The sequence below is a fragment of the Corvus cornix genome, chromosome 4 (genome assembly GCF_000738735.6).
Source record: "Corvus cornix cornix isolate S_Up_H32 chromosome 4, ASM73873v5, whole genome shotgun sequence".
NCBI classification, from domain to species: Eukaryota; Metazoa; Chordata; class Aves; order Passeriformes; family Corvidae; genus Corvus; species Corvus cornix.
The window spans coordinates 63786522-63813028 of NC_046334.1; the positions used below are offsets into that span (position 1 = coordinate 63786522).

Here is a 26507-nt window from a genome sequence, read left to right on the forward strand (position 1 = left end):
CTGTGTGCACAAATAACCAGCAAGGCACATAATCCTTTTCACAATCAAAATGGGATTTTCTTTTCCCTCTTCTGTGTATATTTGGAATATCTTTGCCTTTCTCTCACCTTTTTTTTTTTTAAATTCATTTTATTTTATTCAAACTTCCATTCTCTTTATATTTCATGAAATATATGATTGATCACACCAGTTCTCATTAAAAGAAAAAAAATCAACAGTTAAAAATACTGTCCCATATGAAGAGCAACAGGCCCATCTTTCTCTACAGAATTTTCCAGTTATTACATACATCATCCTGTTCTGGTGCTGCTTATGGGAGTTTTAGTCTTTGGGCCCAAGATCAGCCCAAAAAGTCCAGGTCATGTAATATAAGCTCCACAGCAAAGAGCAAAGGTACTGTACTTCCCAGTTTCCAGGCTGTAGAAGAAGTTTTGCCAGATTCATAGTGACAAAAAGCACCAGAACAGCTTTGCAAGCCCACCTCCTTGGCATAAAAAGGAGCCAGAATCTTGCAAGTCAGGTGGACGGGAAAAAAAAGAAAAATACTGTCTTAAAACTAGTTCCTCCTGTTACTGGCTATGATGGATAGCTGTTCAATATAAACCAAGCATTTTCACAGAGCCAAAATATTTTTGTTTCCTATTTTGCTTCCTAAAAAGAAGGAAACTACACTTCCAAGAAAAAGCAGACTAGTTTCTGTAGGTTTTAATGCTGAGCAGGGCTCCATCATCACTGGCAAGAGGAATGAAATGCCAGTCACCTGATAACTGTGTCAACATTTCAGACACACCTCATCAGCCACAGCTTATGTAATTCCCTTTGTGTATCTTTAGAAATAAAGCTTTTCTTTCAGCTCATCTAAGTTTGGCAGCTTTTTATAGCTCCATTATTCTGCGCCTACTGAAAGTTAGAGTCCTCAGCACAGGAAAGATGAACCTCTTGGAGCAGGTCCAGAGGATGGACACAAAATGATAGGAGGGCTGGAGCACCTCTCCTTTGAGGAAAAGCTGAGAGAATTGGGGTTGTTCAGCTTGGAGAAGAGCAGGCTCCAGGGAGACCTTAAAGCAGCCCTTCAATACTTAAAGGGCATTATAAGGAAGATGGGGACAGACTTTTTACCAGACCCTGTTGTGACAGGACAAAGGATTATGGTTTTAAAATAAAGGTGGGTAGATTTTGACCAGATACAAGGAATAAATTTTTTACTATGAGAGTGGTGAAACACTGGCATAGGTCACCCAGAGAAGATGTGGATCCCACATCCCTGAAAACATTCAAGACTGGGCTGTGTGGGGCTCTGAGCAACCCGACCTAGTGGAAAGTGTCCCTACTCACTGCAGAAGGGTTAAACTAGGTGACCTTTAAAGGTCCCTTCCAGCACAAAACATTCTATGCTTTTTAGATCTCTTTTGCTTTAGTCACAAATAGGAAGTTTTGCCCCAGTCTGAGTCCTCAGGCTGGAAAAAGAAAGGCTCAACATAAATGAGAGGCTCCCAGATCTTTCTTACTATGAAACAGGACTTTGTACCTGACAGTAATAGAAGCAAATATTTGCATTGTGAGATTTTTATTCTGCACATACCAAAAATGCACTCATAAACAGAGGCTTGATTGCAACATTGGTCAAATGCTTAATTTTTGCAGAGGAGATGATCTAGATTGTTTTTTCTCCTCTCCCTTCATTTCAAAGCTATTATGTAGTAACAAGGCTACACAAAATATCCAGTTTATCAAGAGAAAACCATGAAAATCATGACTCAAAATCCCTGAGTCCCTGAAAATCAGAAACTGTGAAGCAGACTTCTCCAACAATGAACAAACACTCCTGCCTGCTGTGTGTAGCTGGTGGCACGTCATCACAACCCTCTGACTGCCTCACATAGTTTGTGTGTAGAGGGATGCAGCAGATTACAATCACATAATATAGCTTGTGACAATAAACTTGAACTGTCAGAAACTTCACAAAGGTGCAAAGGACTCAATGAGAAATACTGAATGAAGATTTTGAAATGAGCATCACAAAGAAAAGTTTAAAGTGCTTTTAGAAAATGGAAGAGAAAAAGTATTGATCGTGTCCAAAGTTCTGCAAAGCTCAGATATTTCAGCAAAAAGAAACCAGTCCCTAATGAAACTGACAGTTAAAGTACTTTCCTTGTAAGGATTAAACACTATGACTTATATTCTATTATTCTAAAACACAGTAAAGTTGAAAACCTGAATGCTTAGGCTGCCACAAGAAAGACAAAGTTCCCAGGAAAGGTCAATAAATACAGGCACATGGAGCAACCTTTAAAGGTCATCTGCCTTGATGGGCTGTTTCATCTTGCCCAGCAATTGATCAGGTTGAGAACAAAAGATACAAAATTATTAAACTCTATCATCCTTCCTAACAACTCCAAATGAAACAAACTCCTGCCCATAGCATGCTTCAGGTGCAGGGCTCCAATTTCAGCCCCAAACTCCCAATTACTCAGCTTCATCTGTTGCAAGCCAACTGCCGCCCTACAGAAAGATTGCTGCAGTCAGTTCAGAAACATCCCCACTTGCTCAGCCAAGCCCAAACATCAGCTATTTTATGAGACAGTGGCACTGGCAAGCCATGGGCTGTGCCACATTAAAATACACCCCTTAAAACCTGTGGGATAATCAAGTTCCACTCATCTACAAGTTACAGCCCTTTTTTAAAAAACAAGACGTGAGAAACAACCAAAAATATTGTTTAATTCTAGTCTAGATTTGTATTGCCATCTTCTCTCTCTCAAGTTTTCTACAGAGGCCTCTGCAGTTGCAATTCTTATATGTTTCTATTGAAAGGTGTCTCCTGCTTCTTGCTCTGGGCTTCCCAGCTGCCTGCAGCCGGGAGCCGCTTGTCACACAACCCAGAATACAACCATGGGCACCAGAATGTGATCATTGCCTCCAAAAATGACACAACTTGCCTTTAGCATATTCTGAAGCTATCCATTTATGGGAGAGAAAGAAAAGCTGGCTGAGCTCCCTACCACGAAAGCCAGTACCTGGACCCATCCACCAGACAGCAGAAATTCCAATGGTGGAGTCTCAGTTGCAACACTGAAGGGTCAAATTTCAAGCTCTGCTACTGACAATATATGAGCCCATGGGGAAGCTGACACAGCAACAAGGCACATGATTTGCTCTTGTCTTTTGCTTTTCAAAACCTGACCTAGAACTACTACACACTGGACAGTCACACTAGGAGTGTGCTGAACAGCTGGACTATAACGCAATTACATGGTCACATACCAGTTTTTCCATGGGACATCTGTCTTATTCACTGCACGAGAGGGACACGTGTGGGTACAATCAAGATGGCATGAGCAACTGTAAATCTGTCAATTCCTTAACAGTGAGAAGCTTAATTTTCAACCTAAACAACATCCTTTTAACATCACACACATATGTCATTATGCACAGAAGTTTTCAGACAACTCTAGAGGAAGCAGCTGTGCAATACCATCCAAGGCATATGAAATACCTGGTGTAAACACATCAGTGATGTTTGTGTCTGTCTCCAGGCATTGCTACAAGCCAAGTTTACAGCCTTGCTAGACAAAATATAAGTCATGAGAATGTACAGCTGGCCAAAAGCAATAATACTCACTCCAAGTTGATAACAAAGTCTGAAAGCGCGCAACACCAAACCCTCCTAAACTGTCCTAACACCAATATCAGCTAGACAGCTTGTGATTACAGAGACATGCCCAAAACTACAACTTATATAAATAAAGACACTCTGCCACCTCCATGAGACTGAGGTTTTGGGTTTGTCTTACCATTTCTTACTAATTTCATAAGGTTTGATTTTCTTATGGTTCCTCAAAGATTGGTATGATGGCTCCAGATCAAACAAAATTATTGAGTACTTTTGTGAATTTGAGGGTCTCACCTGCTTAATCACAGGTAAAATTCAGAAACACTGCTTACCGTACAGGAAGAAGTACTTCATTATTTCACAGAGATTTTGTAGGGATAAATATAGTGACAGTATGCAGAGAGAGAGACTGCAGCAGCAAACCCTCTAGGGAGAGCTGTATAAGAAACTCAAATGGAAAGATGGACACTAATGATTATGAATATTGCTGAAGAGACGAGCTCATCTACACTTCTGAACAGACTTCACAGGACAAAGACACTGAAGTACTGAGAACACTTCACTCCTGGTTCATGATACAGGAGGACTTTTCCCAGCAGGAGCCAGGACTAGGCTGAAGAATTTCACCAGCCAGAGGAAATGGCTAAGCCAGACATAGCAAATTGCCTCTGAAACCAATTTTAATCCAATGTATTTGATAAACACAGCCAGAATGGTGGAGGAGTTAGAAGACAGGAACTAAAAACGATTCTTCATGAAAAATAAAAACACCATATGCAAATGTCACAGGATATATTCCTCAAACTTAACAACGGGGTCACAGCATCTCCTGATTTCAGAGCACAAAACCCTGAACAATTACACCTGTGAATTGATGCTATGTACATAATACAGTGTATTAACATCCGCCTTCGCTACCTCATCTTTCACCAAGTATCCCATAATAATCATTTTGCCATTCAGGACATCAAAGACTCCTTACACAATTGCCATTAAAATAAACCACACTCAGCTCAGAAACGATAAATGCTTTCTCTCCAACTGTGAGATCTAAGAATGAAGGCAAATACCGTGAAATAATCTAAAGTTCAGCATGTCATATGGGCCAAAATAAAGACAACCAATTCTTCCATGTAATTAGAATTATCTACATTGTTCCCCCCAACTCCTCAGCTGAGCTGTCCTGATTTATAGTAGCGGATGATGTTCTGTAGTTTTATGAAAAGGAACAATATTTAGTTAAAGCATTAAGACACACAGCAGATTTTCTGATTCAAAACAGTGTTGTCAGGTTCTTAGAGATGTTTTTATAGAAACATTACATTCCCTTTTCCCTTCCCAGAGCCTTGTTCAGCTCAGCTCCTGTTAAGTCACCTCTCCTAAGGAACAGACCGAAACTCCCGCTGCACTGCTCATGCACTGGAGCTCAAACACTCATTTTTCCAGACTGTTGAAGGTCCAGCAGTGCACCCACAGCATTGCTTCAGCCAGTCCCATTTCCACAGGTGAACACGAGTGCTCTTCCTCAGCTTGCAGCTGAATCACAGTGAACACAGTAGCTTTAGCCATGCAAAGAGAGGCTGCATTTCTCTGTTAGAAGTTGCAAGACCTTTATAGAGAGATGTTTATGAACAATAAAAATAAACATTAATAGGTTATACATTTGTATCCTTACAGAAATACAGTAAAATGACAGGCCTTTGTGCCTGCAGCTGTATTTTAACATGAAAGATTATTTTAAATTTAATTCAGTGCCGATAACTGGAGGGGAAAAAACCTTTCCTCTTTTTGTAAAAATAATATTTGTTTTTAGAGAGCCTGGCACTTCTGAAGTCTTGTCAAGTGCAATGGAAACATAGTAATGTACACAAAGTCAAAGAGGCTTCAATTCCATGTATTCCGGTTTATGTTTCATATATCCCAAATTCCAACAGGGGGTAGCATTACACTTCTGCAAGAACATTTGATATTCAGAATACACTCAGTTTCCCCACATTTGATAGTCTGAGCTTCCTTGTACAATAGATCTGTTAATTTCCACTCATTCTGCACTCAGTGAAAATTGCACAAGGCAGGGACTCCAGCAAAACTCCCCTAACACTGAAAGTGAGGCTCAGATGGGCCCAAACAGGTATGAAAAACAGCAGATTTGACAGCTGTGCAAATAAGCAGCGTGTGGTTCTCAGCTCATTCTTCTTGCTCAGCACATAACACAAACAGGAGAGGCAAGGTGCTCACGGATGGGATTCAACACCTCACATGATCCAGTTCCTTTGCATTTTAAAGTTCACAAGACTAACTGTGCCCCCACGGAGCATCTCAGTACTGCAGAAATACCTGTGAAAACTTGACCAATGGGAAATACTGAGATACATCTTCTCAGAACAGCACAGCCCAATAGAAACCACAGAGTTCTGAGTCAAAGCATTAACCCATTTCAAGATTGGCAAAGTCAATACAAAAGTATTATGAAGCAGGAAGCTTGGAGAGTGAAAATAAACAAGAAGGACCATTATTAACACATGGACCAACGTGCACACGTACTCACAAAGGGATTCAGGTGGTCTTGCCCTCCTGCTTAGCAACGCAGCAATTTATGGAAAATTTACACACAAAAGTGCGTGAAGAATCCCTTTTACTCAAGTTCCTGCTTTCAACGAGATTTAAAATCCAATTCAGCTATTCAGGAAGAAAAGGTTCCCATTTTGCAAATAGAGTTCAACTACAACCCTACAGCTGAAGTGACAGACAGTAAATAGAGGACTCAAATGAAAACATTTCAAAAGCTGGCAAAGTGAAATCTCAGATCTTAGAGACAAATTAAACCTGCTTCTGTGGGTTCTTAGATATGGAGAAAGTTTATGTTAAGCTTTAATTACCATTTTGAAACATTCGCCTGGGGACTGCCCTAAGAAAAGTCTTTTCCTTCCTCCACTTCCCCACTGTTGTTCCACAGTGTGAGCTTAGCTTCTGCTGGCGCTAAAAATACACTTGTGCCTGTTTTGTAGCTGATGGAGCTATGCCAATTTACATTAGACTAGTTACTTGATTCCTTCCTTCCAGCCCATTCCACATAAAGACACAGAGAAAAGAATCCTTGTTATAACCTGTGCATCCTGTTCCACAGAGAGAGAACTAGAGTGGGCTTAATTATGGGCCTATGAAGAATAAAAATGAAAGCCTTGCAATATGATCTTCACATTCGTTTTCCTCCTTTTTCAACCTCACATTTAGAGCTATAGTTAGTCAACTTCTTCCAGAAAAAAAAAATTATTAACAATATAATCAGTGATCATCAGTAGAAAGAAATGGATGGAAGTAGAAGGACAAATAAAGGAGAAAAAGCTCAAAATAGTAAAATTAAGACAAGTGTTTTTCTTTATCCCTGGCCCATCACTGAAATTATGGTTTGTCAAAAGTAATGAAACTATAATTAAGCTGCACAGCTTCAAAGGATACAGCTACTTAACTATGCATGGGGGCTGCTCCCAGGCTGCTTCTGTATCAGAGAGCAAGTGCTATAAATTATTAGGCACAATTATATCTGTAGTTTTTTTTCCAAAGCCTCCTATAGTAGTTATCTCTATAGCATGTGTGTTCTGCTTGACTTTGTGTCTCAAGGAATGAGATGAATCGGCAAACTTCATCTGGAAATGTCTTCTTTGTGCTACAGGGGATTCAAGTATACAGTTACTAGCCCTGATATAGCCCACTTAGCACTCCTCTGTCCTTCTATTAAACCAGATCTGGAAAAGGTTTATATTTCCTTAATATTTTCCAGGCTCAAATTTCTAGTACATTCAAAATTGCTTCCAATCAGCATTGAATTAGCAGAGGATTCCACAGAATCCAGACTACTGCAGAGGATGTGGCTAGGGGAGAGGGAACACAGCCAGAGTTCATGTCCCCCTGATTCCCAGCTGTTGAAACAGTCATTTTAGTTGACTGACAGCTGGCTGCTGCACTTTATCCTGCGAATACCCTGATATCCTCATGTGACAAGACTTAGGAGGACAAAGTCAACTTTAAAGCCCCTTTTCCATCTACACTTTGGACTTGCGTGGTATTGAACTGCTGCAGAGAAAGTCCCAAGGTCTGCTTTCTTTCATTTACCCGGCTTTCAGAAAAAAAACATGGAAAGACACAAAAGATAACTCCAAGGAATACATACAAGCAGAGCTGGCATGCAGTAAAGGCATTTTGCTGCAGCCTAGAAGTCCTATATAAGACTGGTATTCACTCACTCCATCCTGGCTTTCATTTATCATAGGAATCACACTTATTTTGACCTTAACATCCTCATCCCACCTGAGGAAGCTCAGTCTAACTTCTAGACACACACACAAATTTTGTATTGTTATATTGATGCATCAAATGTCCCTGGAGCTGAACCACAGGGGATGGAAAAACAACAGTAGCTTGACATAACATTTTTCCCTACACTTCTGTCCTACACCCACAAGTTGAATTACTGGCTAAAGTAAGATAGATTTCCAAGGCACAAAGTGTTGTTACGTTAGCAGGGATGGCCAGAAGGCATCCCTGAAGTCCTTCCCTCTGCAGTGTCATTTAGGAATGAAACAGAAGAGTTTGTGTCCAACTGGTAAAAAGAGCTTTTTTCACACTTTGAAAAGGATTTACTCAGTTGGTCAGGTGCAGTAACTTTGCCACTTCACTGTGTCACCTTGGTTCTTACTGAGAGTTCCTAAATTTCAAAGCTAAGTTTAGCCAGAACCAAGGGAACTCAATTGGGTCAATTGCCTACCTAAAACACTGCTCAGAAGTTCCCTGTGAGAGTCATCTGCTCTCACATCTCTTACTGGGGAAGAGCTGAGTTTTACCTAATCCCCGTTTGGGTAAAATGGCTTTTGATCTAATAGAAAAATTGCATCCAAAAAAATTTGCAAAATTAGATTTTATGCAATATGCCTCTTCATGAGGATTTTAGAAAAGAATACATTAAGAAAACATAGTACCCCATAGTTATGGGGTTTTTCCTCCCTCTGTTGTTACAACTTGGCTGGAAGTTCAGGCATATCCTCAAGAATGTTCTTGATATCTTGCTCCTTTCTAAATGCTAAAAAATTGCTAAGCCCTCAGGCTAATCCCATTCTTAGAAAGAACTGATCTTCAACTGCCATGTCCTCAGTCACGGACTTTCTGAATCAACTGAGTGTAAAGGCTCATGCATTCATAACTTCTGTCCAGTAACTGCAGTTCTTGAAAGACACCATTCTTCAAGCTCAATTTCACACACATAAAAAATTCTCTTGAAATAACTTATTCAGTGCCACTGCTTTGTGGCCTTTCATTAAAAAGAAAGCGGCTTTCAACTCTTTGTTGAAGTTATAAAAATTAGTGATAGACTTGCCACCATTCTAAAACAAAAATTGTGGAGCAGGTGCTTCATCATGGCAGGTTAATTTTCTCCTTTAGCAACTCTCACTAATGACTTTCTTTCTGTCCACAGTTTCTTAAAAGGCAAACTTTCTGTCTCTCTCACTGCCATGTGGACAACATTGCATTTAATATAATCTTTAGCACTTGGATAGAATTTTCAACATCCAAAGTCCTGTAGAAACACAATCCCATCAGTCCTGACAACAGCCTTGGGAAGCAAATACAGATACCACAAAGTGAGGTAAGCTGGTCAGAGCCACAATAAAACCCTTGCACAAAATTCCTGCATCAGTCCAAATCTCAAGCTTCTTACCTCTCTTTATAAAAAGTGAGACAGTGCCCAAAACACCACTTTGCCATCACAAACTCCTGCCAGGAGTCTGTCTGCTATAGACAACCAGCTTTATAGCACAGTGGGCAGGTTTGTCAAATGCATTCAACACTAAGCCAGGCAGAGCAAGAACACCAGAGTTTAGCACAGATTCTTTCTGTGTTACCTGATGTCCAGAGCAGTCAATTCCACTCTTCTACTACGGGACAGGGTTTGAAATCTGCCTGGTTTAGATATCAAAAATCCATCTTATTTATTTTAACTCACGTGTAACCTAAATCTCTAATGAAGTGAACACTTTAGCTACACTGATTTAAGTGGCCTTGCTTCTAGAAGTGTCAGAGGAAAGGAACTGAAGTCTGCACAAGGCTTCTGCTGAACTCAGTGGGACATTTTGGTCAGAACTGTACAATTGCATGAGAGGTAAATTTGACGGTCTTATCTTCCTTATGGACTTACAAAGAATTCCCTCTCCTTTCTCCTCTAGACAATTTCCCTTGCACTTCAGCAGAAGCATTCAGAACTCTGCATAATAAAGCAAGCTATAAAATCTCAAGGAACTTATATAACAGTCCGTCCTGAAAATTGGTGGGCATTTTTGTATCAGAATGGCTTATGCACATTTACTACCTTCTTTGCCTATGGGAAACATTCATTCAGTTCTGAACATATAAATATATTTCTGTGATTCATTCCTCAAATTGGTTTCAGTATAATGAAACCACAGAGCAGGTTCAATGGAACAGGTAATAACCCATTTTCTATTCAATAGATTTGTTGCCACATATTTTCATGCTAACAAATGCCAAAATTGAATTATCCATATGAAGATGTTGTTACCATATTATTAAATTTCACAAACATAATAGCTGGAAAAATTATTTGCTCTTTATGACTAAAGCAATGAAACTTGGAATAGGGTCGGATATGACAAAGAGTAAGGACTTGCCTACGCCATAATACAACTCATACCTTCAGACGTAATCTGATTACAAGTAATTACAAGTCATTGTAATTCTGCTGACATATTATCAGCCAGACTGAAAGTATTTCCACGGATATCTTTAAGTAATAAGTATATTGGGAATCTTGAATTACCAAAACTAATTCCACTCCTATGTCTTGTCCTGAGTTATGAATGAGTTTAAGCACAATTTGTATAATTTTGCTGGAACGCATTTCACCCTTCTAATTTGCATACTTCCAGTTTTAAGTGGCTCTGTCAAAAAAGGTTGGTTGGAAAGGTCACACCCCTACTGAGCATCAATTTTCAGTCCTCTCATCTACTCACAGTGAGCTGCTGTCAGCCCTCCAGACATCCCATCCAAATGATTGCTATCCTACTGACACTCGCCAATTCCTTCTGAGCCATGCAATTACTTTGATGTCACTGACTGTTAATCAAAACAAAATATTTCCTGCATAGTCTTTTTAATGCACAATCTTAAAAACAGAATGTTGGCAGACATTACAAACAATTTTTCAGAAATGCAAGTCAAGGAGTTGAAGTTTTTTGAAAGTAACTTTGCTTATGATCTTCCAGAAGGAGATAAACCATATGGGAATCAAACTTGTGAATCTTAATCCAGGGCTTCTACTGGAGTTATTAGCTTCTCCTGAGCTGAGCTCCATGTAATCTATGCTTTCCTTGTATCTTTTTGTATTTTCTTCCTCTGCAGGTGAATTTTCCTTTCTCCCTTTTAGAAAATGAAGATAGAAAGTGTCTGCTAACACTTTGTAGGATTCTGTTGAATTTTTCCAGAAAGAAATGGATTTCTATTTAAGGGGGGGAGGGGAGAAAGAGAAAAAAAGCCTTCTATTTTCTCATTTTGGCCACATTCCAAGCAATCTGAAGAGTCTCCTTTACAGCTGGATCAAAACCAGAAGCTCCACAAACCCTACATTCCAAAGGGAATAATTTTTTCCAGCTTTTATTATCAGATGACTGCTCCTTCAAAGCATTTCTTTCTCTCTCTTCAGAAAAGCTACTGCTCCCAAGAGAGGAAGAAGTAGCCATCAGTATTAGTAATAACAACAGCTATTAGCCAGCTTGATTGTATTTAGGGGAGGAAGCCAATTTTCCCATTTGTTCATTGTGATGGGGATAGAAGGTCAGTACCGTGGTTTATCAATATCTCCATGGCTCTCTGACAGAAAAGCAATCCAGCAACATTTGTGTTTGGTACAGAAGAATGAATTCTGCTGAGTTACATTGTGTGCATTCCCTCGTGTAAGGAAAGATGCTCTCTTCTCTTGACATTGTTATAATTTCACTTACCAGTGCTTCTGTGGCAGGCACTTCTTTTCCCACTACAGACCACAGGCTGTTCGCCTTAGTACCAGATCCCAGTAAGTGCCAACTCTTATTATTCTGAATTTAGATTAAAACCTTTATTTTTTGCACAAAAGTCATGAGGATTCTTTCATGATAGATGGAGAGTACCTTGAATAAAGTTTTTTAGATAAAAGATAAGGTAGCCTCCTACAGGGCTGAAAGCAAGTCAGATCTGCATTGCTCTGGGGGGGTTGGCATGTCTCTTGTGTTACTGTGACCTCTGAAATCCAGATTCTTACCCATTAAGTGACCTCTTCCACGCAAACCTTCGGAAGACCCAGGTCACTTATATGAGCCCTTACCAGCAACAGCAATGGAAAAGGAAGCTGGGTCTCTTCTTGATCACTTGGGAGTGCAGCCTGTTGCCAAGAAGCATTATAATACTGTACAAATTAACTGGTGAACTGGGAAGAGAAAAAAGTCTTCCTTCCCTGCAAGCTGATGATAAGCAGTATCTCTACACAGTGCATAAGGAGACCTGGATGGGAGATGAGATCAAGAGGATGGAGATCATCTCTACAATAGACTTGGGCTCCTGGCCAAAACCACAAAGAGGAAAACAAAACAAATCTAGCTCTAAAGCCTGATACTACATCCACCTGTTTTATGCCACTTTTCTCTGTCAGCTTCAACTGGAGAACATATTTGATCTGCACAGCACTGGGTGCTTTTGTCAGCATAACCAGCTCCAGAAATGACTTGCATTTCACTGTAAAGCGCAGCAACAATCATGGGTTTCTTCTATTTCAGAAAGATGATGTGGGAAAATTGGTGGGCTTTAAGATGCATTTGAATCTCTGAAAAGTCTGAAGAATAACACTACTTTATCACAAAAATTTCAGAGCCTTCAGAGCCTTTTACAACAATGGCAATGTAAGTAAAATGCCAGATGGCCAAACCATTGTCCAGTGCAGACACCTCATTTAGTGGTGACACATGTGATGGAAGATGCACATCACTACTGGTTCATGTATCACAGTCAGGACTCAGAAAAACAACTGGAATTAAATCTTGAAAGAAAAGAGCACAAAAGCAAGTTTTCTAATTCATGCAAAAAGTCAGCAAGACCCAGATACAGGAACCTCACAAACACATCATTCAGGTCAACAATAACAACTGACTTCCAGGTTCCTCTGAGGTGCAAACTGTTCCTGTTAGTTCTAACAGTGCCCAGCTGCCCAGAGCTCTGAGATTACAGCAGAAATACAAGCAGCTACAATGCTGTAAGAAGATGATGAACGCATCCTTCTCAGCTGAGAATTTAGACAGCTTGTAGCTTTTTTAAAGGTGGGAGGAAGCATAAAATGTTACAGCACCACACATCAATACTGTAAAAAAAATCTTTGAAAAGAGATGTAAAAGATGTGCAAATACAAATAATCATGTTCCTACACTCTCAGAGAACGCATGGAAATAAACACAGTACAAGATAAACACATAAGGTTTTCAGTCTCCTGGGGAAAGAGGTAATGACTCCCAACAGAAAAAAATAAGCTAAATTAAGGTTGTAGATAACAGTACATTGTGGTTTCTTTAGTATCTGTTTTAGTACTACATTAGAAAAGTACTTGATTAAAAGCCAAAAAAAATTAAAACATTCTCAGTTACACAGATATGGCCATGTAGTCATGCAGCTGCCATTTCTTGAATTTCACCACACAAGTTAACACCTTACAGGCCTTCTCTTTCACCACTTTCAAAAGCAGCATCTACAATGAGAGGAGACACACCAGCTAACTCCAGGGTTAAGGGGTTTGTATGGGATTTGGAAAACCAAGGCTACATTCCAAACCCAGCTACAGGCTGCTCATGATCCTGGTAAAATTAGTCCAGGTAAGACAGCAAAAGAGACCTCAATGCAGGATGTTCTTTAGAGTTCAAGCCCCTTCTCTGTCTGAAGACACATCAGCTGTGCTTTTCCCCAGACTTAGTCTCTCCCTGGTCTGCAACGCACAAGGGACACACAGATACTCACAGGTTCTCTAGAACACAAAGATTCTGCACTCACCCAAGGATGCAGGTGATTAACCAGCCCTGAAAGGGGGATGTGGTGCTGCATGATTAAATACAGTAGTAAAGAGCCTGCTCAAGGATCACAGTACAGGCGTGCACATGCCTTCCTGTGGAGTTGGAATGCAAAAAGGAAGCAGTTTCAACAGGACAGAATAAAAGAATTAAATATCCTATCACCTAGCCAAACCAACTCCCCACTTAAACTGAGATCCACATGCCCTTCAAGGCAGGTGCCAGTTCTCCCTATATTGTGTATGGAAGGGTTCTCAGCCCCTCAGTGCAGTGGATCCCGCTGCCTGACAAGACCCCTGAACTCTTTTATCCATCATAACCACAACATTTCTGTATTTCCACTTCCTACAAATATGCTGGGAGATTCAAAGTTGGAGGCATAGCGTGCTCCGGCACTGTGGTAGCAGGAGCTATACAACTACCTCACGGAGGGTTTGGGTAGACTAGCTCCTAATTTGGAACCATATTGTCCCCAAGGAGGCTTTGGTTATTTTAAAATCATCTACTTAAGTAGGTGGCTGAATACCAATAGAGATTGATGACAAGAGCCACACACAAACTGACAACTTCTTTTCCCCTCTATCATGGCAAGTTAACTACCAAAGCAGTACTCATGACTACATTTCTACATAAATAAGAACTCCCACTGACATAAATATGAGTTTAGCATGACCTAGACATACATAAATGTAATTCCTACTAATAGGCACATTTGGAGCTGTCAACAATGATTTGAGTATAACACTAAGTGGCATGAAGAGACAGCCATAAACATTCCATATTAATTCATCTTGCAAGAAGAAGGTGGTCAGGGGACAAAAAGCAAGACAAAACTAAACCCAGTACTTGTCAGATGGAAAAGGACAAAACCAGTTGGAAAATAATTTTATTTTTCAGACTTCTACGAAAATTTACAAACAATGATGGTGTAAAAAAAAAAGGAACACCCTATAAAAAAAGTTGACATTTGTCAAACTATAGCATCAAAGGAAGTTACAGAGCAACAAGCATACATGAAATTCTATTCATCAAATTAGTATTAGTTAAGTAGTTAAAAATGTAATAAGTCTAATAATAAATCTCTACAGCTTACTCAGAAATTGTAACAATCAACTCTGAGCTTAAATTATACTTACAATAGACAATGAATTCATCTCTGCAATCATCTACAGCACTGAAATCAGCTAGGTCAAATTACATAGCAAAGGCACATCTTGGGAAGTTTGTAAGGACATCTTGAGCGCAGCACTATTACGTACAACAGAAAGCAAATCACCCTGCATGCTTGCTTCTTAGTCCCCAATGTCTAATATGAAATACAGTATACAAATAATAGAAACAATATTTAGTAAGTCTTTTCATGCTGGTTCTATTCTTCATGCAGAGTGACAGAAAGGCTTCCTTGCCCTATTTTCTGTTCGAGCCTTGGCACTTTCGCAGGGTCTGTTCTCCCTGTTTTCATCATCGTCCTTGTCATTAGTAGAGTAGGTGGCTCTTAACAAGTCAGTCCCAGTCAGGACCCCCACCATGCCCTCCACATGTCTTCATCCCACAACTCTCTCCAACTCTTCACATGCTGAGCTCCAACATGCACACACAACATGCCCAAACCTAACCTCCATTTGCCAAAGTTTACATACAGGGCAGAAAACAAACAAATGCTCACAGCCTTAATTACTGCTGCAGCCTTTCCTCTACCGAGGTCACTTTAAATAGTAGGCATTTAAAAGCCATTAACACAATTTAATCAACAGCTTAACTCAAAATTGCAAAGGAACCCCAAACACCAGCACATTAAAGCCTTTTGAACATGAATTTGAATAAACGTGAAAACCTGGTGTTTTCATCAATCCATAAATCAGCTCCTCCTGGACCTAACTTAAATATATCCTACTCAAAGTACAAGGAGTAATAATTATTTTTTAGTTACAGCCTATGGATTTGTGTTTTCACTGCACTCCTCAGGAGAACAGCCGAAGACAGCATCCATTAAATACTGCTAAAATAACTCATCTTGACAGTTCAAGAGAGTGCATCAAAGGGTTACTTTTTCTTTCAAAAGTAAAAACAAACCCATGAATCATTCTATTTAATGAGACTTCTTTTGCAACTGCTTATAAATGGGATTTTTAAAAAAAAAAAAAGCAGCTGTGCATATCTCATGCAAAAACAAAAGTTAGTAAGAAGGTTGCACCAGTGTTTATCACTAAATTTGTTTAGGTATAGACAAGATCTGAAATTCTTTCCAGCTTATCTTACTAGGGCAGCTAGAAACATCATGAAACCTGACAGCACTTTGCAATAAAAGATGTGGCTATTTATGTAATTGGGGTAAACAGGCAGTAGTAATGACATAATTTAGCTTTTAATGGGTTTTGAAGATATCCAGTGGAACACTCACTTTCAGCTTCCCATCTTCCACAGATACCCAGGGTAAAATTTGATAAATTTACATCTAAACCAACAATTCAGATCACCCAGAAACATTTAGACCATGTGAGCTAATTGTACCTGAGCTACTTCTTTCCTCTCTGCCTATGACAAAGACACCTTTGAGCTTTCTAATCCCAAAGCAGAGCTCTTCCAGAAATCAAGTCTTGGTCATTTTTCCCAAATTCTCCCTAACTACAGGCAGCAGCCACAGGAAGCCAACAGCAGATACACCGCTGTGCACGCCACCGCCTGCACTGCCTCCAGCCACACTTTCAGAACTGGACTAGAGGGCTAGTGAGGGCCTGTGGTGCAGGTGGCTGGCAAGGATGGTCTTGGAAGATGACCAATCCTACTGACCAGTGTAGACACAACCTTAGAAAGCCTGTCCCACAAGTGCCTCCTTACCTGCCAAGTGTTGCAGGTAGCTGACAAAGTAACGTCCAAGGTGCTGGGACGGGGCTGGGCAAGGGGCCCAAGCAGACAGAGCTTTCCAGTTTGCAAACATGTGAAGGCACTCAATGATGCAAATGCATGAAACACCTCATGAGAAGAAAACAATCCCTCAAACTTATAACCTTTTAATTTTTCTTACATCACCTACTAGGCATTCAAACCCTCTTCATAGCAGTGGTTTATGTAATCTCACATTTAATTAAATGCACACATTTCAATGGCAGTGTTTAATTCCTCTTGCAGAAGTCTCTCTTGCTGAATCCTTGCTTCACACATTCCCTAAATTAAGCACTCCCTCTAACCTTCCCAGCCTTTCAACAGCTCACTAATACAAGCAGCTTTACCTTCTTCTAGTTTAGCAAACACATTCACAAAAAAAAAAATCTTCTCCAGCATGGATAAAAACAGATACATTTTCATGCAATGTATAATTAATGTATAAAGCTCACTGCCATAAAAAGATAAGAATGTAGCAGGTCCAAAAAGAATTTATAAGAACATCAAAGTCTCAGTTAACAGATACTGGCAAATGTGTTTGGAAAGGCAAGTGAACCTCCACAGTTTAGGTATTAAGTCTTTATGTGACTGTTGATCAAAAATTAATTTCCCTGCAAATAAACTGTCCTGCTTGTAGACTGCCAACGAGTTTTTGTGTACCTGCTCTAAAGTACCTGTCATTCGCCAGTCACATTACTGGATTGCCATGCTGACTTGACTATCTTGTATTTCCCCAGTGACAAACTAGGCTAACCTGGCTTCATGTGCAAGGCATGTTCAAACTCCAATGACAAAGAAAAAAAAAATCAATACAATAAAAATATGCACTCTGATCACCTTAAGAGCAGTACATACTGTTTGACCTCCCTTCTTTCTTTGTAAATACCAGCAGCAAGACAGGTCAGTGTCTTCCATGCTTGCTTGCCATTATATGACAAAGCCAGTGCCTGCAAAACCTCTCTTTCACTTACATGTACCCAAAGACAAAATTGTCCAATATAAAAGTAATGATTGTGGTCTATATTGTTCAGTGTTTCCTTGACTAGGCACAGATTTTGAGGAAACCATGTGCTAAGCCTCTCCATTTGAGCATAAACAACCCAAAAAGTTATTACGTGTTCAAAGTATAAAGGAAACAATATTACTTATGACCTACAACTTAGGTAACTTTAAATTAATCATGCTATATTAACTAAGGTTCGTTAGCATCTGCTCAGTGTTAGGTATTTACCTTTAGTCCACCACAGATTGGACAAGATGAAAAAAGAGCTCTTGTCATCCCAAGGTGGGGTCTACATGTGTCACAGGGGTCAGCTGAGGCCCCACCAGGTGGTGACAGCTCACTACTTTTGGAGTCTGACACCTGTCCTTGTGGTTTTGTGTCTGACCACCTTGAAACAAAATCCACATATGTCTCATCACTTGAGTCCTTGCTGCTTTCTGTGAGTAAGGATGAAGGCCTCCCTCTGTGCTGGCTGTGCTCAGGTCCCCTCCGTGCTTCCAAGTGTGGTAGTAGAAGTTTTGGGTCACTGGCACCTTGAGCTGGCAGGGCCTGGTCCTTGGGTAGCGTGGAATCTGCACTCTTCAGTTGCACATCTTTAGAAGCTGCCTGTAACACACTCCTGGGTGTATCATAAACGTGTCTGAGAGAGCTGGGAACCTGATACTCTGATCCCACACCTCTCTGGGACTCACTGTGAGGACAAGTACATAGACTCTGATCTGAAGGAAAGTTCAATGGCAAGCTTAGCAATGATCCAAACTCATCACCATGGCAAATGTCCAAGCTCCCAGCATAGGAAGAGAAGCTCCCAGAGTAAGAAGAGTGACTACCAGTAGCTATTCCACTGTCAGAAGAACTCTGACGGCCTATTTCCTGCAGCTGTCTGGACCGGAGGGGCTTTGGAGGGGGTTTAGTGGTGCCACGTGCCCCTTCTGGAAGGGTCTTTTCTTCTCCCAGGTGAATACCCTTTGCAGCTGCCAGTCCATGGCTCTCCTGAGAGGTGCTGGCTGAAGATTGCTCGGGCCACACTGTCAACCTGCTCCCAACACTGACATCTGAGTGGCTGGTATCCGAAGACGAGCTTGAAAGACTCCTATCGTCTCCTAGAAAACATGAAAACCCATCAACCTATGTTTCAAACACAATCAACAGACTGAAGCATGGCAAGTATGTACAAACAGAAAGGGCCCTGAGATTCCATCTGCTTTTTGTAAGTGGAACTCTCGTCAGAAAGCCAGAATTCCTGCAATAACTCACAGCCTCACGGGAAAAATAAAATGCAATGGTATGTTACCTTGACATAACCCTACCACATTGTGGAACATAATGAATTCAAGGCTAAATTTTTAAAGTTTATGCACCAAGTTCTCCCCTTTTCAAACGTAATTTACTGTCATACAGTTAATTGGGTTAATATACCAAAATACAGCCATACATCATTGTACGGATAAAAATGAAAATAATACTGTTATAAAAACTTTTTCATATCTATATCTAAGATTTCCTGTGATCCATTTATGCATATATTACAAGATTTTTTTTCCTCAATGCTACTTGCAAGAAAGGCATTTTAACAGGTAATTACTGCCATCAAATACAGAATATGGAAGAAAAAATTTGAACATTGCATGAAAGGGTACAAGGACAAAACACAAACATCACACAAAAAAATACAAAACCAGACAAATACAAAAACACCTTCTTGTAGCAAACACAGAGTCCACAATTATTTTATTTTTTCTTAATAAAACCAATGTGAAAACAAAGGCAGAAACTCTATATGAAGTTGGGCCATGACTTCTGACCAGAGGGAGGGAATAAAAATAAAACAGGCATGCTTATCTATCAAGTCTCATTTGTTTTCTATCAATTCAGTCAAGTCTAGTAGTTACATGCTGATAAAGAAAAACCTCAGGAAGCCTCACTGGAATTCAGTCACAAACCACATTACCCAGCAGTGTCTAGGCCAAAGCAGCCATGGACATGTATATAAGCACATAATTAAGTTCCTGAGGCTCTTCACAGAGACATTATTGGGCATGTAGGCTTCAGAGTCAAGAGCAAAGCAGATGTTTTGATGATCCAACTTCGGCTATTAAACAGTTCAAATGGCAGTTCAGGGCACAGCCCCTTTTACAGATCCAGTGCTAGACACTAATTCTACTTTGATACATTAACAGCTCCAGAAAAGGCACATACAGATAGCAGAGGAAAGCACAGGAGTCCTATGCTTTACTGCAAAAATCTGCCTTAAGCTTGATGTGTGCACCATACAAGTGAGTCCCTCTCACAGGCTGGACTGACTAAAGTACTTAAGCAGGTATCAGACTTGATGCAGACAGTTCTTTTTAAGTTTTACATGCACAGATTCACTAGGACTCAGCATACTAAATGGTTTTCCTGGGTTAACAGTATTTGATTCAAAACTCAGTCTGTTGAGTTGAAAACCTCCAATTAACATCAAAGGACTTCAGACAATGCTGTTAAAGAACTGCCTCACAAGCAGCATAACAAATCAAATGTCTTGATCATTTCTCTATAATTTTTCTTGTAAGTTCCACATCCTATAACACAGGCCATACAACTTTTAAAGCCTGGGCAGGAAGGAACATAATGTATTTTTATTTAATTAAAGGTATTTCTTACCTCCACTACCTTGGCGACTTGTATGGGACAGCAAGCTCAAGCGCTTTTCTAATTGCAAAGCTTCATGAGCCAATCTTTCTTCTGAATAGGCTGGATTAGTACTTGGATCTTTAAAAAGAAACAGAAAATAAATAAATAAATGAGGAAACATGGAAAATCATTTTTAAAAAAGGAAGGAAAAAAAAGACATTATTATGGTCAATTTCTATGTTTGAAATGCTGATTGGAAAAATGTATGGGACAATCTGACTTCAAGCACATCCTGGACATGTGCTACACACCAAGTTAAAATTACAAGTGTCAAAGATTGTCAGAGATTATACCCAATATCTGTAATACGTACCACCAGGAACAAAACACTGAAAAGCACAGCACCAAAGTCAATAGCTACAGAAATAATTGGCATCCAGCAAGTCTAGAAGACTTGAAAACTAATTTGACCCATGTAAAATTTGTCTGGAATTCACTGGGAATTTTTACATTAAGAAAGACCAAATTTTTAATCCTAGAAATTTACAAATCTACATCATAGAGTCATAGTGATGAAACGGACAGCTTCCAATCCAGATAATCTATTTACAAAGACTTTGCTTTCAAGTTTGATGTTCAGGTGATTAAGTTCAGACATCACAGACAAAATAAGCAACCTGGTGGCTCTCTGTCTTCATGTTTAATACAAGACAACTTAGAATGATATAAACCACTCCTAAAATGTACTGTCATGGATTTTCCCCATACATTTTAGTGAGTTTGCCATTCCAGCTGAAATTTTTTCACTGAAGAAGGCTGATTCTATTCCAACATAAGTAGAAAAACCAAAAGTTAAACAGTACGTGGAAGAAGTTTCATCTGTAAAACAGCCCAGTTTCCTCTAAATCATTTTGTTTCCAGCAGGCACAACAATAAAACCAGATGTTGGAAGTAATCATAACCATCACCCCAAGAGAAACCTTATGGATTCCTTCAAAATAGCACTGATGAGTGCACCATGTTCAGCGGTTGCAGAGGATATGGTCTGCTAACTTGTTTATCATCAGAAACGTCCGTAGTTCTTATTAATACATAGGGAAAGTAATTAATGACAGAGAAAACAGATTAGCTTCCTCACAACTGCTGCTCTTGTATATCTGATCAACTGGGTAGTAGAAGCACACCACAAAAACACAGAGTCATTTAAAAAGAGGGGGGGAAAGGATGAAAAAGGCTATACATTGCTGTGGTTGAGTTAGTAAGACAAAAACCAGTTGTAAAGATGAAAGAAAAGTTTCATTTTCATCCCAGGTCTTTTAGTTTTAAAAGACTTGGTTTTGATATTGTCAGCATAGCAGTCAAAGCAAGCTCACACTTGGAGGAAGGAGCACTACCAAGTCAGTTGAAGCTCCATGGGAGTGCCCTATATTATTAATTACCCCAAGAAACAAACTGCCACATCTCTCCTCCCTAACCATATTCACTTTCTGACCTGCCCTAGGTAGGAATAGAAGTGAGAGTGCTGAACTTGCTAACTTTCTTTCCTGTGTAGAGGAGGTTTCCATCTTTGGCAGCCTGCAATCTGGGTAAAATGAGCAGAAAAACCAAGATACAAAGAGTCCATCTATAATAACATACACCAGAACCCAAAGGTGTTCTAACAGGGACAAGGCAACAATGCCCATGACAAACAGGGTCTGTGACCTCTCTGTCTCCCAGCTCAAACAGTGCATGACTCACTTCAAACTGAAGAACAGAAAATAGGACTATTAAATGTGGATTATTTTGTTTAGGCCTCCATTCCTATTTACACTGCAAGACAACTTGTATTAGGCATTGACTAGTTCAAACCTGTGCAACTGCTTACTCAGACAAAACCCCCAATGCTTCCATATGGACCTCTGCCAAAGGAAAACACAACACTTGGCCACCAGCACCTATGGTGCAACCCAGACAGGCCCATGCAAGGATCTGCTCAGTAGCACACAGTGTTACAAGCTGCTGCCTAAGTCTATTTGTTAATGTCCTCTGCTCCAGTTACTCTGCTCTACGTACTTAAATGCCCTATGTCCAAAAAACGTTCAAGAAATATGTTCTACGAGCATTTTGAGTATAAAGTTGTCATAACAGATCAGCAAATTGGTCAAACCAAGATGCAAACAGACACTAACCTTTTCCACACCAAACAACTGTCAGGAGGAAAGGGCCTTTTACTTTCCCCAGAATATGATTACTTGACAAATGCAGATTTTCAGAACATTACTAGGGCACCGACACAACAACTAAGTTTTTTAAGGAACTGATATCCCTCTTACAGACAGCAAAAGATACAATTTAAAAAAAAAACTTGATCTTGCAAAACTGGCTTATAATAAAATACATGTTCGCATGTTCAACTGCTTCCAGAAGCCAAATTCCCTATCAGCTGCACAGCTACAGAACACACCAGGTTTCACCCAACAACATGAAACCTCTAGGCATACTGTCTGTCCAATAGAACTGATAACTTTTTGGTTACATTTCCCCTTAAGGATTGCCTATGTATAAAAGGTGTGTATAAAATAGGATTAATAGTTATGTGCTGCGACCTCTCATCGCTCAGTTTTGTGGAAGATTGAGCAGAAGAACTTTCCTCAGCAAGTTCTAGGAAATACCTAGAGAAATAGCTTCAAAACCTGACAAACATATACAGAGTCTAAGTTTTTGGTAGATATTAAAAATAATTATCTATCAGTCTTACACAAGTCTTTGTTTCGCCTTTTATCTTCTCTGCTAATAAGCCAGACTTCTGTGGAAAATACAGCCAATAATACTCACCAGAAGTAACAGATTCTTATACCAGTATTATTGGTTACAGACTACCAAGTTCTAATCAGGAGGTTTTCCTACAGGATCAGACTATGGACTGCAGTCACTTTTTAGGGACCAGTTCTTACTGGAGTGCATAATCTATGACCTCGCATGAGTGCTGTTGAAATAACCCTTTTTTGTAAGCTTTTAGGCCATATTTCTACGAAGTTGGAGCTGTTGGTATCATCCTCTACCTTTTGCATGCCCAAAACACAACTTCTAAACAACTGTGTGGCAATTTACCACATTAGTAACTCAGGGGGACAGAGGCAGCATGACAGCTGTCCAAGGAAGTTCCGACAGCTTCTGCCCACACAACATCCGAGAGCAGCTCCAAGAACAATCAGTACCTTCATCTCCCAGACTCTTAACAAATGTATCCTGTCACATGATTCACTCAGGTCCTTCAATTAATAAAATGTTTTATCATCTCCAATCAAAAATGGATCCCTTGCTATGAGGAAAAAATCTTTTATGTGAGGCAGTCATTGAAATCTTCTAAAACGCTGCTTTGGGGCAAAGGGGAAGGATTACATCAAATTTAGCTGGACTAAAAATGCCTCTGCTGGAGATTTTATTTTTACATTACGTTGGTGGGTATTCATTAAAGCCACATCAGCTGCTCATCGTGGGAGATTTTGAATACTTTGGTAACATATGAACAAAGTGACACAGTAATTCAAAGCTCATGGTTGTTCAATAAGCACCTGTCAGGAAAAAATGTATTGTATCCAGTTCAGTCGGGAGCTACCTAATGGATTAGATGCATCTTTAAAATGCAACATTGGTTAATTACTTCATTAAACAAAATTAGGTAAATTAGGCTGAAAATCTCTTTTCTTTCTTCCTGTGTAACCATAGGCACATTTGTAAATCAGGCCTGGACCCTCACCTTCTTGCTAACATCTCCACACCTTGTAAGATGTCTGGAGGAATGAAAAGATGTCCTAAAAGTTTGAGGATCCACTTGGTACAGATACTGCAGAAGGCAGCCACAGAGCTGTCTTGCAATGGCCAAAGGTGTATCAAGCTTCAACAAAAAGAGCATCAGATGGATCCTCAGCAAGCAGCACTGTACACTCTCCACTCAGTCACAAAGCAGCCTGAAAAAGCTTCCAAAATTAAAAGAGAGCATCCAGATGATCAGCATTACACCGGGGGTCTTTCCAGACTGCGGGACTAGACTGGCACATAATCAGATATAGAGAGTACTGCTCTGCCCACTGATCGAAGGTATCACTGATGGGCTGTTGGGCCTTTGCTGTGTTCAGTTCTGGCATTCAACATGAACCTTGCTAGTGAAAAAAGGAGCTCAACACACACCTGATAAACATTTCTCAAATAAGAAGCATGCAAATTCAGTACAGATTAAAAACCATGCAATCAGTGATTCATTACCAAGTCTATATCTAGACTTCTGTCAAGACAGAATGTAAAATTCTCTGGACTGTTTTCTAAACATCTCTTCAAGGAACGAAAAAGAGACCATGCCAGCAGCCAATTACAGGAGCTCTCTTCCAACTAGTAGCTGGGGAAAACAAGCCATCCAAAGTCATTACATCACTCATTTGAGTCCTTTATTTAAAATACTTGTTAAAATACAATACACTTGTTAAAAACATCTAGATACCTATACCTACATGACCTTCACATTCCCATCTTCTATGTCTTGGGGGGAGGGAGGGAAGGGGGTGGTTTACGAGACCGGATCATGCAGCTTTTAACAAATCAAAACCTCCAATCTGCTAGTGAAGATATCAGTAGGACTATTTTGGTACAATTCTGAAGAATTAATGGACTCCCAAAATAAGTACAACAAGTAATAAACCATAAAACATCTAATACTCTTTTCCTTCTCCATTTTATTTTGGATGTACACATAACAGAATTATTTTTTATCATGAGAATAGTAATTTGATTCATTTCCAAAACATCACAGAATAATTCAGGTTGAAGGGGATCTCAGAGTTCTCTAGTCTGACCTGCTGCTCAAAGCTGGTCCGCTGAGAGATTAGACCAGATTGTGATACCTTGCAGTTGTCAGTCAAGTTTATGAGTTGCACTGCATTGGATTTTCATTGCATATTTTATAGATGACATCATAAAATACGTACAGTAATCACATATCCATGTGATAAGAACATCATGCTTTTAGAAATAAGGTACAGTTTTTAAAACTACAATCCTGAAAATAAGATGTCAATATTGTCCTTGAGCAAACACCCCTTGCACACCCAGTTTACAAATTCCATTTGGATACTGGGTATTTTACATTTGTTCAAGAATCACTATGGCAAGTAAGAAAACTGGTCATTTTTCAGCCCTCTTCAAACCATTCTCTACCATCTCCTATTAATTTCATGCTAACACATAAATATTTCAGCACCCCTTTTAACCATATGGTTGAGCTGTTTGCACATGAAGCAACTGGTGTCATTCATTCATCTTTTTAACAGACTACACACACATTGATTCCGTAACATCTGTGGATTATATTTGTGCTATGGGCATTGGTGTCCAACACTGTCACCGTGACTTTTTTTACCATATTTCACTCTTTCTCTGTACATCTGCCCTTTGTGTGTTTTCCGTGATTGAAAATACCACAGCACTTCAAGCCTATTTCATGTTTGAGTTGGAAAGGTACAGGCAAAGGCAAGATGCCAAATTCAAGTAGCAAACTGTGAAGAGAAGGTTTCTCTAAAAGCTTTTAAATTGCACAAAAGCAGAACATTGCATACATAAAGTACTGCTGAGGCTGTGTAGCATTCTGCACTGCAGTAAACATGAATTACACAGGCAAGACATTTCTTGACAGAATCCCCAATATGGAAGTTTTGATCTAGTTACCTGAAGTGTACAGATAATTAATCTGTTTACAAGTGGATGCTTTCAAAAGGTTGAGTGAATTTCAATACTTGACAGACACAGTGTGCAGCTGGTAGACTTAACCTTTTAAAGCAATACAGTACATTCTGTGTAACAACATATTTGATAAGGAAAATTAGTTTACGGATGAATCACCAGAACTGTACATGTGCATGTGCCTTAAACAGATCTGTACAAGCTTCTGCATGGGATAATAAATGAAGGAGAACATAAAAAATTTTTTTTTTCCATGAAGGAATGTGTACATAGGGAGAGACCACAAACTGGAAGAGACAAGGGTAAAATACACAGGAATAAAAGTTAGAGGGCTCAAGGTAGCTTGGATACATAAAGGCAGAGGAGTCTGCAAGAACATGAGCACAATTGTCTACAAAACACTTCTCCTGTCCAGGGAAACAAGATGAAATCAAGTGGATGAGATTTTAATGGCAAGTCCATCAAGCACAGAAGAGAAATTAAAAGACCTCCAAAAGGAGGTCTTCTCTTACAAAAAATGCCAAATACTCCCCAGGATGTCCCACATCCACTTTATGCACCTCACTGAGGTCAGAGCTCCTGATGG

General features: G+C 39.7%; 1 protein-coding gene across 3 annotated transcripts in view; it reads right to left on the bottom strand.

Annotated features, from left to right (window-relative positions):
• DOK7 (docking protein 7) overlaps window positions 1-26507 on the bottom strand; it is a 59108-nt gene that overhangs the window by 17901 nt on the left and 14700 nt on the right. For all 3 annotated transcript variants that reach the window (XM_039550821.1, XM_039550822.1, XM_039550823.1), the window contains 2 exons: window positions 20237-20344; window positions 17819-18693 (listed from right to left, as the gene is read on the bottom strand). In XM_039550821.1, coding sequence (XP_039406755.1) covers window positions 17819-18693; window positions 20237-20344 — 983 coding nt within the window. The remainder of the gene's footprint in view (window positions 1-17818; window positions 18694-20236; window positions 20345-26507) is intronic.